Genomic DNA, 18840 nt, shown 5'->3' with positions numbered 1-18840 from the left:
GGTTAACTTGGTAACTTGGGCCCCAAATCCGACCGCCCAAGGGGATACGGAAACGTGGCCATTAATCTCTGATCTGATTACAAACTTATTGATCCAGAGACATTCAAATTTCTTAATGAATTTTCTTATGTTGGAATCGAGTACTAGAGACAACCATATTTTGGACACCTGCGAAGTCGATCAGCCTCAACCGATTTGGAGAGATTTCGCCATGGAAGCTGAATTTATGGGATATTATTTGATTTAAATAGCGGATACACCGCTTATATAAGAATGTTTCTAACTTTCAAGTACTCATTAAAAAATAATTTTCGGTTTTGGCAATTATGAAATGTATTTTCAATATTCCCTACATAAGCTACCCATTCCCATAACTTGACTACGACTCCTTCAGCTTCATTTAACATTGAGCTATTTACACAATGAATTTCATTTATCATCCCTCACTCTCTGCAGCCGGAAGTAGTTCACTTACAAATCTTAGTATATAATCTCTCGAATCTGAACACAATAGCATTACATATTAAATAACTGTAAAAATAATACCGCTCATTGCATTTTGAATTGCTAATGCATAGAATTTATGAAGTAGACGAAATTTTCAAGCAATCAAACAAACGCCATCGCTTCGGGGTGGCACCAGTCAGCCAGCAAGCCACTAAGTCAGCGAGCAGACCGCAAAGGATACTCACAGCGACCAGCACAGCAGAGGGGTGCAAAGCGGATAAGAGGATAATTTCACACGATTGCTTTTGTTATGCGCAAAGTAACGAAAACGTTCCGTTTATGGGAAAGCGTTCAGTATTTTTATGGGAGCAGATAGCGGATAAGGCGGCAACAAATTATGCATTGACGGTTTATAAATTGAATTAAATTGTCAAATGAATGGCGAGCAAGAGAATGATGATTTTTACAGCGACCAGGCGATTGTTTAGATAACTCGCAGCAATGCTAGGAAATGAATTTTGATTTAATTTCGTTGAACAGTAAGTTGTATGTTGGGTACAGACGATGACAGCAACGGGATTACATTTCCAAAAGAATATTTTTCATTTCACGAAAATTTTGGGTGTGTGCTAGCAGCGAGATTATGATTCTTAAAATACAAAGAGTGAATGGAATTTATTTTACAGTTTTGTTTTTAGTTTCTACTTTCCTCTTGTAATAATTCAATGAGACCAATATTTTCTGAGTACTGCTGGTGTCAGCTAACTGCCACAAAGCATCTGGAAAAATACCTTCCTAACTAAATATGAGTCCGCGATAATAGCGATCCTTCTAAAAATCATTAACAAAAAGGACGTATTTTGGGATAATTATAATTCATATCTATTAAGCATAGTTAGTCTAAAAATGAAAATATGGCTGGACCAGTTAAAACTTCTAAATGAGTTTCTTAGTAATTTCATTAGGTTCTTCCGTAAAAATTCCAATCACAAACACCCCTTAAATTTTGAGTTTTAACTCCAGCTTCAGACCGTCTGACTATTGCAGTGTTTTCCTGACCGAGGTTGCAGCCATTAAGCTAGCAATAGATTTCCTGTTTTGGAATGCAGCCTCCTTCAGAGAAGTGACCATCCACTCAGATAGCAGCGACGATACTAGCCTTGAACTTATTAATAGTGCGCTCAAGGCTAGCCAAGGAGTGCCTCGAGTGTCTTTGTGATAAGACTGGTATGGGTTCCAGGCCACTGCGAAATGGCAAGAAATTGTAAAGCTAGAACCACTATCGGTAGAATGGAAGCGTCTCGGTGCTCCCTCTTGCGTTCTACTACTAGATAGCTTGGCACCGCGGAAGCTTGCACTGTCGGAAAAGCATTTTGGTCCAAGATCGATTGCAAGAAATCTAGTAATCTCTTTGCTCTCTGTATGGCTAACCTATTCCTAGAAGGGGGACTTTTAACAGGTCATTGCTCTATTGGCGTCCACGCAGTAAGACTGGGTATTCTACCAGGCGCCATCTGCAAAAGTTGCATTGAAGAAGATGAGGCGGAAACAACTCTACACTTCCTTCTTAAATGTCCTGCGCTTGGGAGTCATACATATACCAGTTCACGTGTGATCTTTAATCATCCATCTAAAGTAATCAGTTTAGGAACAAAAAATTGTATTACCAAACTCCTTAGAAATTTATCTTAGAGACGGGAATAACTGACATAGAACCAGAAAAGGAATTTTCAGAGCGAAGTCTCCAAAATTGATGGTTTATTTCGCGTATATACAGACAGATGGAGCTGGCTAAATTGACTCAGTAACGACTAAAGGTGAAGGCCAATTCTGCCTCGTATTCGTCCAGAGAGGCTCTGAGTTTGGTCAACTCGTCTACTTTTTTGTTGCTCAAAATATTCAAGTAACTGTGAATCAAAATTATAGACAATTTGAGCTCACCTGGCAGGGAAATTAAAGCCTTGCTGTAACTATTGACTTGGTTGGAACTAATCTTTAGCATCGACAAAGCCGGCAATGTCTCCTGGCTGTTCATGTATATGGCGGCTTTATGATGCTCCTATGGTTATTCAATTGTGTGAGTTTTGTGGACGGCTACAAGAGGTATTTCAAGATGCTTTGAGTATGCCTTCCCTTCTACTACGCAGCCAACATTGGGCTCGTCGGTATAGATTGAAGTATTAAATCCCGTCTGTTGATAGCAAACCTGAATCTGAATAATGGTGAATATTTTCTTCTTTATTGGTGGAGTCTGCGCTTACGAGAGTAAAGCCGACTTTTAAATCGGGTTGTTTTTTACGTGACGGGTTCCAAACCCAGCGCACAACCATGGGGAGGAATGTTTCGCCTTCTTACTTTAGCTCGCCTTCAAAAGGATGTTTTTGGCTACTCAGAGGATACTTGATCTGAGACCTGAAGTCTTGAGCTACTTGAACCATATGTAAAAGAATCGTGTCTGGCCACTCCCAAGTGAATGGCATTAAGAAATATTTTCCATTTTTCCCCAATCTGGAAAAATTAGAACGAACTATGTATGCCTAAACTTAAGTTGGTTTCACTTAGCATCACTAAACAATAATACTCAGTTAGTTAGAACCCAAAAAATACATTACTCAACCCAAATAACCAATAAAATACATAGTAATAATAACAACGCCCGTTAAATAACTGTAACACCAGCAACAGCAACAACAACACCAGAACACCAATATTTAATGAAGGCAACACTTAGCTTTTTCGCTTATCATTGCTCAAAGTGGGAGACTATGCGCTTTTCCGGGTCGCCATTGGCATTGGCAAATGATTGATAGCTCTCGAAAGTGAGCGATGCAAATACACATAACGTAAAGAGATTTTTTTCCACGCCGCAGTCGCTGCTGTTGAATAACTACCATGAGCTCGTACTAATATTGACTTGTCGGATTATGTGGCAGTTGATGACTGTTTGTTCTGTTTCTTTTTTTTGTTATTTCTTGCTTAGTGGTTTGCCTTCGAGAGCAGGATTTGAATGTTTAATGAAATTTTTGTACTTTTTTTGATAAGTTGAAATTTAAAAAAAATTATCTTCTTATATGCCACGTAAGCGGGAAATTTGTATCAAATCCGAGACTAATGAAAATGCCGGCGACCATATGAGTGCCTCTTCCAGCGCAATACCGCAATATTGACAGTTAAGTGATTCGCTTATGATAATCCACAATTTGTATGGATTTAATGTATGTCAATTGTAAAGCGATTTCGATTGCTATGCAGAGCTTTTCGTATGAAAAATCTTCTGCTGCACCAGTGGGGGCTCCACAAGCCAAATAAGTAATAAATCATTTCAATATTTCCCAATCAAACATACATATGTGTGCAAGTAGCATGCATATTAGTGACAACCGATTACTGAAATGAAATATGATTGCTTTATGAAAAAAAAAACAGCAAATAATAACACAATCGGCTCTCTCTCTCTTTTAGTCACTTCTTTATACGTTCCATTGTCCAAATTTTACAAGTGAAAGCAACAAAAAGGTTATTTTGTTGAATTCAACTCAAGATACTATGCTGAAAATATTCTCCAAATAATGTCGACAAATGCTGTCAGGTTTCCAATCATTAGCAGAATAAATAAGCGAACTCGTTCAGTGGAAATGTCCTTTAGGTCACCAATTCTGCTCTCCCTAGCCAATAGAGATAATATTCCAGACATAATAGCTTCCTAATATAGCCTACTATAGTTTTCTGCTTTACCTTCTTATATTGACATGGATTATTGTTCATGCTCATGCCACAATCTCCGAGGAAATTTTTCAGATCGGACGACTACAGTTCGTCATAGAGTTAAGTTGTATTGTTAGATCAAGTACGATCAACAATTATTTCAAACTAGGACTGAGTTGCTAAGGATTTAAAGATAGGCCGTTGTTATCTCCGCCCTCCTGAATTCTAATGCTTTGGAGAAGCTAGTTTATATTATTGCGGGAATACCTAGAACCTAGAATACCTGCTCTTCCAAGTTATTACAGAGAAAAACAAACCTGAAGAATAAGTTCCTTACAATCACTAAATGGTTATTCCCCTAGTGGTGATCTAGTAGCTGATGAGTAGTGGATACTAAAATTATGGAGAGAACACTTCACCAACCTGCTGAACCTGAACCATTTGAACCGCAGTGAAAGTGTAACATCAAGAGATGGCGAACCCAATTCCTAATCGATGACGATTGAATAGATGTTCCATTGCCCGACTATGATAAGGTGCTAATAGCACCTAAAGAACAATAAAGCGGTAGGGGTTGATAGATTACTGGTCGAGCTATTCTATATTTTCTATAATAATTCTCCATCGAATGATTTCGGATAAATAAGTGGGCCCACAATCTGCGCGAATTACTGTGGGATAAGGCTCCTTAATATCGCCGGTCTCAAAGCTAAATAGAATAGGTACAATTTTCTATTAGAGTGTACAGTTGTTGGCATTCGCCGATGATATTGATATCATTGGCCTCAACAACCGCGCCGAAAGTTCTGCTTTCTACAGCCTAGATAAGGATAAGGTGCGCCTCTTCGGGAGCGCAGGGGCTTTGACAATGGCAACATCTGACGAGTCGGCCTTAGAAGTGTTCGAAAGAAAGATTTTGCGGAAGATTTATGGGCAACCAAGGTTCTTAACTGGGAGTTTCACCATGGAAATAAAATTACATTAAACGCTAAATGAAGTCGCCTTGCTTGTAACCTCGCATTGAAATAACCAAGACATTAACATCGTGTCACTAAAGAAACAGTGCTTTCCGACACATGCTTTGAATATCTTATAAGCGACAAAAAATAAGAGTTATACTTTACATTAGTGGAAGGGGGAACCTTTAACGCTAAAAGCAAACTTGACATTTATGCCTTGCGCCTAAAAGTTCACCAGCAAACATTTACACACATGCGTGCAAGTAAACGGAAATTCAAATGCAACAAGAAGGAAAGGAAAGCGAAAAGGCGCTCGCACAAAAGACATTCGCGATCCATTAAAACACTAGAACGTTCAATGCCATCTGCCGAGCAGAACACAGCGTCTATGTGCGCTCCTAAAAATATGCACTTGAAAATGCATTTCGCCATTTAGACATACTCACAGCACTGGCGCAGCTAAATGCAACCACAGCAGCGGTGCCTGCCTCTTGAACAAGCTCCTACCGCCTTCAAGTTGCCGTCCTCACAAGAGAAATCCTGTTTAGACGCCGTTTCATAAAGCTTGCTACCTTGTATGAGTCGTTACAAAACGCATTTGCCTTGGATGGGGTGAAAGAAAAAACGGTTATTGATATTGAAACTGCATTTTAAAAGCTTTGAAACTGGCTATAAATACATGCATATTTAATTTTAAGGGTGTGAGTTTATGCTTCCACAAAGCGTTTAAGTGTTTTTGACTTTCCTTCGCTTTGTTGACTTTTAATATGTGTATGTTTAGCAAATATTTAGCATTTTCCGCATTTTCTTAAATATAATTTTATGTTCGTAATTGATTTCAATCTTAATCTGCAGATATACACACATTTATTGTTATTGCCTTGGTCGTTAAAAGACAAAGACTCTTGTATTTTGTTAGTAGCGTGGCTTCAGATTGTCTGTAAAGTCAGATTGGGAAGTGTGCGTATACTAATGATTTGTAATTTTCGAATTTTTAAGAAAATTTATTTAAGTTTTTTTATTATTCAATTTATAAATTCAATAAATTGTCGAATAAACCTTTTGATTAGTCGGTATCCATTTGCGGAAAAACAACCCTGCTAAAGAAACCGAGAAGCCAAATGTGGAGTTCTATCCCCCCTGCTATGAAGTCTAGCTCCTTGAGTCGCTCACTAACAATGGAATTGGGTGCCAAGGGTGCGCCAAAGGCATTATCATAATCGCGCGAGGTAAATTTGAGAACACTACCCATGTTAGACTCCACCTTACGGTGGAATAGGCACGTGGATATAACACTATCCAAGGCCACCAAGGCACTCCTGATATGCAGACGCCTAAACGGCAGATCTTGGGGCTGCAAGCCAAGTATCAGACCTTCAACTGTCAATGCTTCAAATGATCGCCTGTGTCTGTGACAATGCGCACCTGCCCTACCTTCCTCCAAGAGACGGCGTTACGAAGAGGATTCACTTAACAAAGAAGTTCAGAGTTACTCTCGACAGTAAAGCGGAGTGAAACGATTCCACGCTCGACAATAGTACACTGACGGCTCGAAAACATCGGAAGGCGTTGGATCACACATTGCGGGACCGCATACCAAACTATGGGACGTTTTCCGAGCATCTTTCAAGCAGAAGTCTTTGCTATAAATCAGTGGGCAGATATCAATTACCAACGCAACTGTCGCAGCCAGCGATAGTCAAGCGGTACTAAAGGCGATCTCAGCGTATGAGGTAAAATCGCTTTTAGTGGAGAAGTGTATAAGAAGGCTGAACTTATCAGTTTTCAAGCATGTACTCCTAATCTGGGTGCCAGGACATATAGGGGTAGCCGACAATGAGCTGGCCAACGAACTAGCCCGCTCTGCGGCAGCGTCCAGGATGGTGTGATCAGAACCATTCACCAATCACACACAAGAAAGGAGTTGCACATTTCGGCTCAGTTCATAGTGCTGATTGTTTATACCGGGTTTTCAAAGTGTCTTTTCGGCAATTTTTAATTTGTAAAATTAAACACAGAACTTGTATTTTTTTATTTATTCAGTAATATTTAAAATTTCATTATGAAAAGATATATGTACATAAAAACATCGTTATCGAATTTTTCCATTTTACTCGTTCTCCAATTGCAACTTTTCCTGCGCTTTTGCTATTTTATGGTCGTAGTAATCGTCCACCAGTGCTCGCTCGCTATTCGTCGAATTGTTGAACATTTCGAGCGTACATTTCCTTAACAGAATGCTCAAGTGCCAATAAGACAAAGATCCGCTCAAAGTAATGAAAATATTGCTGACGTTCAGGAAATTGTTGCTGAAGACCGCAATTTATCGATTCCAAGGCGTTCTTGGGGGACTGTCTCAAACCACAACCTGGTGGATTTTGAGAAACGATTTGAACAACTTGGAACAACTTGAAAACGATAATGAGTTTTTTTAAGAAAACTATCTTCTCCGATGAGGCTCACTTTCATCTGAGTGGTGCGGTAAATAAACAAAATTGTCGATTCTTGTGTGAAGAAAATCCAAAAAATTATTCATGAACAATCATTACATTCACCTAAGTTGACAGTTTAATGTGGTTTTTTGGTCTGGAATTATACTTCTTTCAGAATGAAGCTAGTGACATTGTTACTGTCAATGGTGAACAGTATAGGCCAATGATAACAAACTTTTTATGGCAGCAATTGGAAGAAAATGATCCTGCCAACATCTGGTTCCAACAGGACGGGGCTACGCGCCATACAGCACGTGCAACAACCGAATTATTTATTGCGAGAAAAGTTTTGAAATTCGATTAAGAATATTTCTCATGAAGTTAAAACAAGTTCCACACTAAACTTATGGTCAGCTACATAAGCCTCGATTGCTGTGGCTAACACTGAAGATTCATGAATTCACTGAATTCAGAATAAACAAAACTTATTTAGGATAAGGAAAAGTTGAAGTCGGTAATAGTTCCTCGTGTTAACTAAAGTTTAGGGTTAAAATTTTTGTGCCGTCCTACTAGAATAGCGAAGCATGAGTCTTTGACAAAAACCAGAGACTGCTGAGTACCGACAGTAGGCGATTTCATCGAATGAACTTGTACCGAAAATAGCCACAATTTAGAGTTCTGCCGCACACAGAACTTACTCGAATGAAAGTTCTTCTGGAGGATAACAGCCATCTGTAGAAGTTCACGAAAGTGAGAAAAGTTCTCAGAGCGCCATTCACTAGAGAGTGTTCAGAAATGATTATTTTACATATGGCTCAAGCAGCTCACGACTTCCGGTCTTATTTATTTTCTTGGTAATATAAAAAGTTTGCCTGGAACAAATCTGACCAAGAAAAGTCCACTGACTGAGAGATATTTTCGAATTAAATATCCACTCCCCAAATTCATAATGATTCGACTAAGTCCAATTCTTTTGTGAGCGGACTCTGTAAAGGAACAAAATATAATGTTTTAGGGACCCGGGGCTGGAATAGCTGATCCTCAATTAGAGATGATAACTTTAGAAAGATGTTGATAGTAGATAGATTACAAATGTGATTGATAGAGAAATGAATATAGAGAGAGTCATTCAACGTAAAGCTAAACTAAGCTCATGGATTGGCATAAGTAAACAACGAAAAAATTAAAAATGTTTTCTGGGGGCTACAGAGACACATCAATTAGGCTTTAGGTAGCGGGGCAATCCTCATTTATTTATCTTAACATCAATTAGGGCTGTCTGATCAAAATAACAAAATTCTCAATTGTCAGAAAAAACAGTTTATATGAAACTTGAAACTGACTGAAGCTAATCAACTTCCTCGGTAACCGACACAATGTTATTATATAACACCAGATTCCACTGCTACCCCACTTTGCGAGAAAGTTTCCAGTATGTTCAACGTATGTCGTATTTGAGAACCTAACATCAACTTGTATCGTTATATGTCAAATTGCGCAAACACCTCAGCGTACTATTAACAAATCCCACAGCATTTAAATTTGATAAGTTCATAATTTCTTACACAATTTTAACCTGGAAAGTTCAAAATCATGCCAACGAAGCAATTCGTCACGTGAAAATCGAGAGCAAAGCACAAAGTTCCCTTTTATATTACCTTAGTTACAGGAAAAGTTTAATGACATCTCCGGACGCTGCAAAGTAATAAAGGAACTGGTGACTGAAAGGAAAGCACTGGTAGCAACCAGAAAAATGTCATAAAACCAGTAATGATATGCTCTGTGTATGCGGCTATGTGTGTATGTGCGTGGCTCATCTAAAATGACATGAAACGCTCAATGCCACAACAGAGGAGAGCTGAGCACGCTGCTGATGCCAATACGACTCAAAATACTCAGTCCAGCTTAAAATGGCATGAGACTTCACCGAGCTTCTACTTCATTCTACTCGCTTTTGGATGTAAGTTTCTGTATGGGTGTGTGTGTGTGTGTGAATAAATGAGTGTATGTGTGTGTTGTGCCAATGTTTGTAAACTCATAATTGGAATTAATTATGCATTCGCACTTTATGGCCAATGTGATGGAGTGAAGTTTTTGGCACAACAATTCCCTTACTACGGCAAAGAAGAGCTTAGAAAAGGGTAGAGGGTGGCGAGAAGTGGAAAGGAAGCACACAATTTCGAAAGGATGAAATCGAGCAGGAGTAAAATGCAACTGAAGTGACTGTTTTCTGACTGATAGTTGATAGCTGAGTGTCTTCCTGCCAGAGCAAACACTTATAAAATCACAAACACGCACACGCGCATATACGAGAGTATACTATATGCCACAACATGTATATGTATGTAGTGGTTTATGTAGAAGTCAATCGCAAGCCACAAAGTGTTGTTGCCACACCGATTAGTTTAAATATGTGGCAAATGCTCGCAAACAAACAGAAACGCACCCACACACTCACACATACAAACACACACACACAGGCACATTTTTCCTACATAATTTCCATGTGTTGCCTGTATTTGAAAGTGGCGTATTTTACATATACACACATACTTATCTATATGTGTGCGTGTATATGTAAGTGCCTGCTATTTAAGAGTATGGCTTGCTATAATGGCCAACCAGCGCTGATGCTCATCTCTGGGTAAGCAATTTTGAAAGTTCATTTTCTTGGGTTAAGTGCAATTTGCACTAATCGTATTTTTAACGCTTACACTACTAATCGAGCATTTAAGTTCGAGGCGAGCGAATTTGCTGCCATATTGAATTTCGAAATATTCCTATGTGCACACACACATACATATGCACATACGTAAATTGTGTGCATGTTAAAATTCTTATGAATTTATTGAAAATCGAAACTCACTTTCCCGAAAGTGCCTGTGTTGAAATTAAATGGCCATCTAGTGCACTAAATTGCGGGCGATCTGTAGGCTTGTGCTTTAAAATTACTAACGAATGTCTGTTCGATATTGATTTCTATTGAGTACAAGTCCAGCACTTGAAGCCAACATCGAATTATTTACTTGACAGTTGAGAGATGACAGACAACTTCTTATATACTTTTCAAATCGTTCTCTTATTTCAGCAATAATTTACAGGGTTTGTATAGAAAGTAATAGGACTGAGTCATTAAAAAAAAAATATTGAACCAATCGTTACAATTCTTTAAAAACTTTCAAAATAGGCTCCTTCTGCGTCGATGCAGCGCTGCCAGCGCGATTTCCAAGCAATGAAGGCGCACAGAAGGCATTCTCCGGAATAACCTTGAGGGCCGAGGTGCATGCCGCTTGGATCCCCTCTGTCGTCTCAAAATGCTTGCCTTTCATCGGCCTTTCAGGCAAGGAAACAAAAAAGTCCGGGGGCCACATCTAGGCTGTAAGGCGGCTGCGGAAGCGTTGGGCTGCCGGCCTTGGTTAGGTAGCTGTTCACAAGGAAGGCGGTGTGAGCCGGGGCATTGCCGTGGTACAACTTCCAATCGGCTGCGATGTCTTGTCGGACGCGATTGACCCTTCGTTTGAGTCTCTTGAGGACTTCCACGTAAAACTTGCCGTTGACGGTTTGTCCAGGATGAAAAAATTCATGGTGGATGGTTGTAAAAAAAGACAATGAGCATCGTTTTCACTTTGGATTTACTCATTCTTCCCTTTTTTGGGCGAGGAGACGCCGGCCCTCGTTAGCCAGGAACGCCCTCTACCGAATGCAGTTCGAGCGCGCACGCTCCGAAGTACAGTCACGGCGGAAGGAAATCAGTATTCTAAATAGCAGCTGACTTTGGCAAAATGGAAATTAAAAATATGATAGGTTTTTTACGATAGATAAATCCCTTGACAACTGACAGTTGACACATTGAAGACAATTTATTTGGCAAAGTTATAATGATCCAATTAAAGTCAAATATGGAATTTTCTGTTCCATATTCATTTCCATAATGTCACTCTGATAGAAACCCTACTGTCGATTTTCACAAGTGAATTTTTCACCAGTAAAATCATTGGTCATTGGCAGTAACTGGTAGTAATAACTTGATGTCATGTATGGACATTTTTAGAAGTTTATTACGAGTCACTATCAATGTATGTGATCAGACATTGTTCTAATTTCCTTGCTATCTCTAACGATCTCTACATACAATTCTACATTTAACAGGCCAATGGAAAAGTCCCCAGCCTAACATAGTCAAATACATTTTTTGGACAAAATCGAATTTTGTAGCACGATTTATCCTTTGCCTCAAAATAGGCCTCAGTTTCGGCGATCACCTGTTCATTCGACGAAAATTTCCTAGCGAACATTTTTTGTGATCCGAGAGCACGCTGTATGCGGACGCAATTCGAAGTTCAATTCATGAATTTTTGTCATCGTTTTCACTGACTTGTGACACGTTGCATTAGCTTGGTGCAACAGCGCTTTCTTTTTCTTCAGATGCAGCTGTTTCTCGGCGATTTCGTCCTTCAAACGTTCCAATAACGCCTAAACTCAGCTTCCCAGTCCTTGATGGTTGATTTTCCTTGGGCAGTGTCCGGAAACTCGTCACCAAGCTAAGTTTTTGCTTCAACCGAATCTTTTTCCTTTCAAAAAGCAATATTTTATCAACAATTAAAATTCTTTATAACAAGTTGAAATTCTTACATTAAAGGGCTGTGGATAGTTCTCAGCCGCACCTAACTGTGCAAGTATATCAACCGCAAGTTCTAGAATTTTTATATTAAGTGAATGAGAGCTTGTAGAACTATTGAGATGAGCTCTGAATTTCATTAATATATCTCAAAGACGAACCCATGTTTTCGGTATTAAACAAACCTAGGCTTTTCAACCCTCATCGGAAACTGGGGGCTTGATAACTAACCGTACGATTTAGCCCATTTCGGAAAGTATTATTCCAATGGATTCATTGGTGCTTGATTTACATATTATAAAGTGAAGTAATCATATAGAAATAAAATTGTGTTATAAGGTAGGTAGCTGTTGTTGTAGTACGATTTCACGCATATTCTGCTAATTTGTTCAAAATTGAGTGGGTTGTTCCTGAATTTAGAATTTCATCCAGAAATGAGCGGTGCACCTAATGCTTCTGACTTATTTATTTAGTGAATTATCGCCCGTTTAGTAATTTTGAACATAACCATTACATAAGGAGTAAGCATTGTCGTTATCCAGTTTGATGCATTTTCTCAGTTTCTGAGGGGTTTGATATAGTTTTTAAAGTTTTTGAGATATGTACATTATTATGGTGAGGGGGTACGCCTATTTTTTTTACATATTTTTAACCCTCTAGTGCCTCTCAATACTGTGATTCTCTGTACCACAGTTTTTCATTAAACTTTGGTACTTGTTTATAACATTTTACAGTTTTACAATTAGGGCATTTTGTGAACATGGTAACGATCCCATCTGAAACATTAACCTCCCTATAGGTTCCAAGAACACGTTTGTAACAAGTTTCATCAAAATATCTCAATTATTACTCCAGTTATAATTTGCACAGACGGACGGACACACAGCCACATGGTCATGTTGATCATTTATATATAATGGGTTGTCAAAAGAGTCTTGCGGTATTTTCGCTAGTTGGCGCTGAAAGCGCGTAGTTCTAGTTTTATTCGTCGCATTCGTCAATTTCAATTATTAATTTCCCTCCCCAAAAAATCTTCAAAACAATCGATTTTTTGAAGCCTCTAAACCAGGCTCCCCCCTTAAGAGTCTTAAGCATTGATCCAAGACTCATTGCCAGTAGTAATACGTTTCATGTCATCCTGGTAATCGGAAAGCATTATTTCACAGACGTTAAACGACGCTGTTTTTCGAAAAAAAATTTAGTGATTTTGGAACCAATCGTGCTTTCATTTTTATTAAGCCCAAATGATCTTTCAAAGTGGTTTTCACTGATGCTTCTTATAGTCAAAGATCTATATTTCATTTTTGTTGGTAACAATCATTTTTCCATCGCACTTATTAAGGCGCAAAATACATATTACTAAAGTCCCCTTTGGGAAAATGAATTTGTAATATTTAATTATATAATAATGGATTTCTTCTTAATATTCCTAATATTGTACATTTGCAATATCGTCCACTAGCTATTGAATCAAATACTGAGTGATAAGCTCACATCATTTAAATTAATCATAGATATTATAAAATACCTCATATTTATTTAAATAAACAATATATAGTATATAATCTAGATATGTACAAAAATCTGTTACATAGAATATTTATAAATATCAATTCGTAATAAAAATGCACAATAAAAATAAAATATTTATAAAAATAAAATTTTTTAACTTGACACACATTAAAAGTTTGCAGCAACAACACGCATTTTAGCACACTGTCTAAACGACGAATTCTCTCAGTTCGCTCTGTTTCGCTCAGTTTCTCTTTGATCTTGCTCTTGCATTAATTCCGACGCCTTCATCAAGCGCACATATTCCGGCGTATACGGTAGATCGAATGCCTTTATGACCTGCTCATCAATATCTTTCTCGGCTTCCAAACGCTTCAACACTTCACGACGGTGTCGCGCCTGCATATCACTTTCCACCTCCGCTGTCACATCCTTGGCATCGTTTTGCAATTGCACTACTTCTGGTTGATTTTCTTGCTCCTGCTCCGGCTGCTGCTCCTGCAGTGTATGCTGTTCTTGTTGCAGACGCTGTTCTTGCTGCGTATGCTGCTCTTGCAGTGGTTGCAGGTCCTGCAGTGGCTGCTGCTCTTGCTCCGGATGCTGGTCCTGTAGCGGCTGTGGCTCTTGTTGTGGCTGCTGATCTAGCTGTGGCTGCTGCTTTAGCTGTGGCTCCTGGTCTTCCTGTGACCGTTGTGCTAGTTGCGACCGTTCCGCTTTTGGCTCTCGTTTCTTATGCATCTGCTCTAATTGCATGTGTTGCAACATGTTCAAATTCTGCAGGAGATCATCACGTACGCCCACCATCTGTTGTTGGTCCTCAATCGGTAGACCGTCGTATTGGCGCAGTAGTTTCTTAACGATACGTGAACGTTCCTCAACACTGTTTGGGTCAATGAGACGCACCTCTTTGCTGAACTCATTGAAGGGCGCATCGATATAGGCACGTTTTTCTCGCACGCCTTCAGCCGAATTGCTTTCGTAGATTTCCAATATTTCATCGTAAAATATTCTCAGCTCCGGCGGCAATGGTATGCAAGAGCGTTGTTCCACTTGATCGTCGATAATATCACTTATGGCCTCCATAGCTTGTTGAACCATGTCTTCGATGTGGTTTACATCGTCCTTTTGCTTTGAGAGCGAATGTGGGAGTAAAAGAAAAATGTTTTACAGTCAAATAATGTTAAATGTCGGTATGGAGGCGGTATTGGTCAGACCATTTTCTCAAAACTGTTCTCCTGTGGTGGAATTTTCTTCAAGCATTGTTGATTGCGCTTTAAAACGGCCCACAATGGTTTCATTTGCGGATTACATTTCGCCATATTGAACATAGATTTGACTAGCTCCAGCGAACCCTTCCCATTTACCTTGCTGTCATCGCAACTAAAGATAAATCGTGTGTCTAATAAATTCATTTTAAAAGCCGTTGCAATCAATTTCACCTGTAAACTTACCTCGCCTTCGGCTTCGCGCATTTCCGCTTCGTTGTGTACCGTTTAAATGCCTCGAATTGTGGAAACGAAACGCCGCGTCGTTCGCGATCTTCGCTCTGCACTTTAAACGTGCCATTGCCGAAAAAGTTCTTCGCCTTTTGGTCGCCCATAACGCTCGCATTGATAGTGATGTTTAGCTTCATGGCCTTCTGGCCACTTGAACCTACTGGACGCATTATAACTGGTTGAAGTTCTATAGTCATATTAATTGCATCATTGGACGTATTACCGCCACTAGTATTACCGTCGTTGCCCTTCGTTCCACAGGTATTGCCAGCAGGTGCAAGACCATTACCACCGCCAACGACGCCAAAGTTAACGGCGCCATTTCCAGCACCATCACCAGAGTTGCTTCCACTGTTTTTAGTACCGCCATGGTTACCATTCCCTCGATCGCCATAACCTCCATGTCCAGACTTGTCGTGCGAACCGCCCGCATTTCCGAATGGTCGATTATCTACTCCTCCGTAACCACCATTTTTTTGCTCACCACCTCCTGAATGTCCGCCATGTCTACCTTGTTCCTTATTGTGGTTATGTGTGGTGCCATCACCATTTGAATTATTACCGCCTCCATTAGAAGTGTTACCACTTCCATTTGAAGTGCTACCGCCACCTCTGCTACCGTCAACTCTATTTTGCTGCTGTTGTACGGATTTAAGGAAACTCTCCAACGTATTAAATGCGGTGCAGTTGAGCATCTGATCATTCAAATGCAATACCAAGCCATTGTCTCCACCTTTACAACTTGCCGCATCTTTATTTTCATTCTTTCCAAACCAACCGAATGCCGCGTCATCACCACCACCCGCTTCTTCTTCCTCGCTATTCCCTATTTGTTCGCTTACCACACCCGCTTCATTCTGCTTGCTCGGCTGTTCTTTCCTTTCGATACTTTTGATGGCACCATCTTCGATCTGTAAAATCAGTGCCGTGTGTTGGTGGTTTGGCTGATTTCTGTTTGTAGTTTCATCAGTTTTATCTTGCTGATTGTTGTTGTCCTGATCTTCCCCCCATGGATCGGAGCCATACCATAGGTTGTCGGCTGGCATTCCATCGAAATGACGGGCATTTTGATCGACCTCTTTGAGATTATCAAATTTTTGATTGCCGAACTCACCAACAGAGTTGCTAAAATCACTCTCCCGTTCCGCATCATGTACACGATTACGCAGCGACAGTCGTCTCAAGCGCTCCATCAAATCACCGTAGTTATCTTCGCGCGTGTCAATATAGTTGGGCGCTCTTTCTGCATTTCTGGCATAAGTCGCTCTGGCAGCGTTCATGGCCTTTCTGTCCGCCGCTATAACGGCTGCATCGTTAAGCGTTTCGCTTCTCGACGGCAGCTCGTGCCTTTCATAAACGTCAGCCGGTATAAAATTCCCATCATCGTTTATTATCAATGCAGTGTTTACCACCTTGCGATTATCTGCATTATTATCATCGATGGGGTCGGCAGCTTGCGTGTGTCGCTTGTCCATCAAATGGGCTGGACTCTCTTCTTTTCCCTCACTTCGCGTTAACTTTTTATCACTGTCCTTCTCGTCGTCTATCGGCTTGTTCTTTTTTGTCTCCACATTTTCATTTGTCTTCTCTTTATCTTTTTTCTCTTCATTCTCCTTTGTCTTTGAAGCTTCCCTTCTAATGCGCCGTTTATCCTTTCCATTGAGTGAACGCCGTTTTCTTTCGGCACCATTCAATACATGTAAGCAATCATCGTTGAAGACCTCCTTTCTTGAAATAGCTATTTCACGTCTGCGTCTGCGCAATACTTTTTGTTTTGGATCACCTTTTGCAGTCAATTTGTCAGCGCCATCAGTTGCCGCTACTCCGTTTTCCTGCTCAGTATTTACATTCTCTTTTTCATGGTTTTCACGCTTAGACATGAGATTGTCTAACGTCATTAGATCGAGCAGTCCTCCTAAATCTACTTCCTTTACTGCAGTCATTTCGCCATCCTCATTGACCACACCAATACGCTTAAGGTGCCGCTTCGGTTCGTTGGAGTCTTCATCTTTGTTAAGATCACGCTTGAATTTGAATATCGTCATTTTATGTTCAACGTCATTATCCTTATCATGCGTACTTTTATCGTCAGTAGTCTTATAATTATCCTCCTGCTTATCTTCAGTAGTCTTATAATTACCCTCCTGTTCGCCACAACGTTTGGTATGTGAGTTTCCAACATTTTCCCCTGCCAATACCTGGTTATCATCGACCAGTTGTGCTTCATCCATATCGTCGAGTTGCTCTGAATCAGCATCTACATCTTCTGCTGCCGAGTCTTCCTGTAACGGTTCTTCAGCCGCTGATTCTACCGGTGCTGGCACTTCATCGACCGACGCTTTATTCCCTCTGACGGGCCTAAGGTCTGGTAAGCGCTCCACTAATATATCATTTGGCGTTAATTTACTTGCTATTCGTGAATGTTCATTACCATCATCGTTAGGATTTTTGGTAATACGTTTTGTACGCAATAAATCTAAGAGGTTGCTCTCCTCTTCCTCGTCTGGCAGCGCACTTGTACGCCTTCGACGTAGTATAGTATATGTAGGACCCAATATAATATCTTCGGCTTTAGTTTTCATGTCACTATCGCCGGTAGGAGCTTCTGGTTCCTCATTTAGTAACTTTTCATATGAACGCTCCTCAATTTCTTCCATATGCCTTAGACGATCTTGCCAATCCAGCTCGTCTTTTGATAATCGGCTCGAGTCACGTGTATTGCTGTAATCACCTATACCAATATGGTTTTCCGATGCGTAGTTCTTCTCCAACTTCTTTACTGCATCGTCTAGCTGCAGTTCGTGTTGCGTTTCGGAGAGCGCATAACTGGGCAATGAGGGACCCAAACCTTTAGCCATAAGCCGTGTGCTGGTTTTCAGTTTTATTTCATCCATTGCATTGAAGCCTGTGCTTCGCTTCGAAGGTATATTCACTTTACCGTTGAAGCTCTGCAAGCTGCTAAAGCCTTCGCTGCCACGTATATGTCCCTTACGCGGTTCCGATTGCTCTTGTTCGATTTTCGAAAGTTTATAGTCGGCTTCGTGCGACAAATCATTACGTCCCAAATCGAATTGATCGTTAACTATACTTGGAAAGTGTATATTTTCAATTGTTTTCTCATAACTGATGGGCTCGTCATCATCCTCGGCGTCTGGCTTCGTTCGGGACCTAGCAAAATCCTCCATTTGTGTATCGAAATCTAGCTTGAAATGTGGAAACTCAACCTTCTCCATCATTTTACGCATTTCCGGATCGACTTTCTTCTCATTCAATTCCTCCAAGTTGTCCACGTTCTTCGACTGTAACGCATTCCGGTAGTTATTCGCTTCGAGTAGTAAGAAAGTATTCAAATTGCTCTTTGGACTGCTTGGTTTACTAGGTGCTGGGTTCTGCAGATTGGAAGTGAACTCGAAGTAGGCATTATCACTTTTGCCGTGTCCAGCATTGCTCGATACCGGCTTGCAGCTAATGTAGGCTTTGGTTAACACACTTGAACCATCGCTAATCCCGCTTTTATGACTGCTTTTTGTGTTTGTATTTGTATTGAAACTGTCAGTGTCGAATTTCGAGTATGTCTGCGAGTATGGTGCGCTCATGGCACCAGATTTACCAAAATCCATGTCAGTATTAAAGCTATCCTTATCGCTCAAACTCGACTTCCAACTATTGCT

General features: G+C 40.1%; 1 protein-coding gene across 1 annotated transcript in view; it reads right to left on the bottom strand.

Annotated features, from left to right (window-relative positions):
- Nucleotides 1–13898: 13898 nt before the first annotated feature.
- Nucleotides 13899–18840, bottom strand: part of LOC126754434 (uncharacterized) — a 7374-nt gene continuing 2432 nt past the window's right edge. The window contains exons 2-6 of the mRNA XM_050466385.1: nucleotides 15393–18838; nucleotides 15125–15326; nucleotides 14888–15053; nucleotides 14388–14801; nucleotides 13899–14279 (exon numbers count right to left, since the gene is read on the bottom strand). Coding sequence (XP_050322342.1) covers nucleotides 13899–14279; nucleotides 14388–14801; nucleotides 14888–15053; nucleotides 15125–15326; nucleotides 15393–18838 — 4609 coding nt within the window. The remainder of the gene's footprint in view (nucleotides 14280–14387; nucleotides 14802–14887; nucleotides 15054–15124; nucleotides 15327–15392; nucleotides 18839–18840) is intronic.

The sequence above is a fragment of the Bactrocera neohumeralis genome, chromosome 4 (assembly GCF_024586455.1).
Source record: "Bactrocera neohumeralis isolate Rockhampton chromosome 4, APGP_CSIRO_Bneo_wtdbg2-racon-allhic-juicebox.fasta_v2, whole genome shotgun sequence".
Lineage (NCBI taxonomy): Eukaryota > Metazoa > Arthropoda > Insecta > Diptera > Tephritidae > Bactrocera > Bactrocera neohumeralis.
The sequence above is the reverse complement of the archived record's forward strand: the minus strand, read 5'-3'. Positions and strand labels throughout refer to the sequence as shown.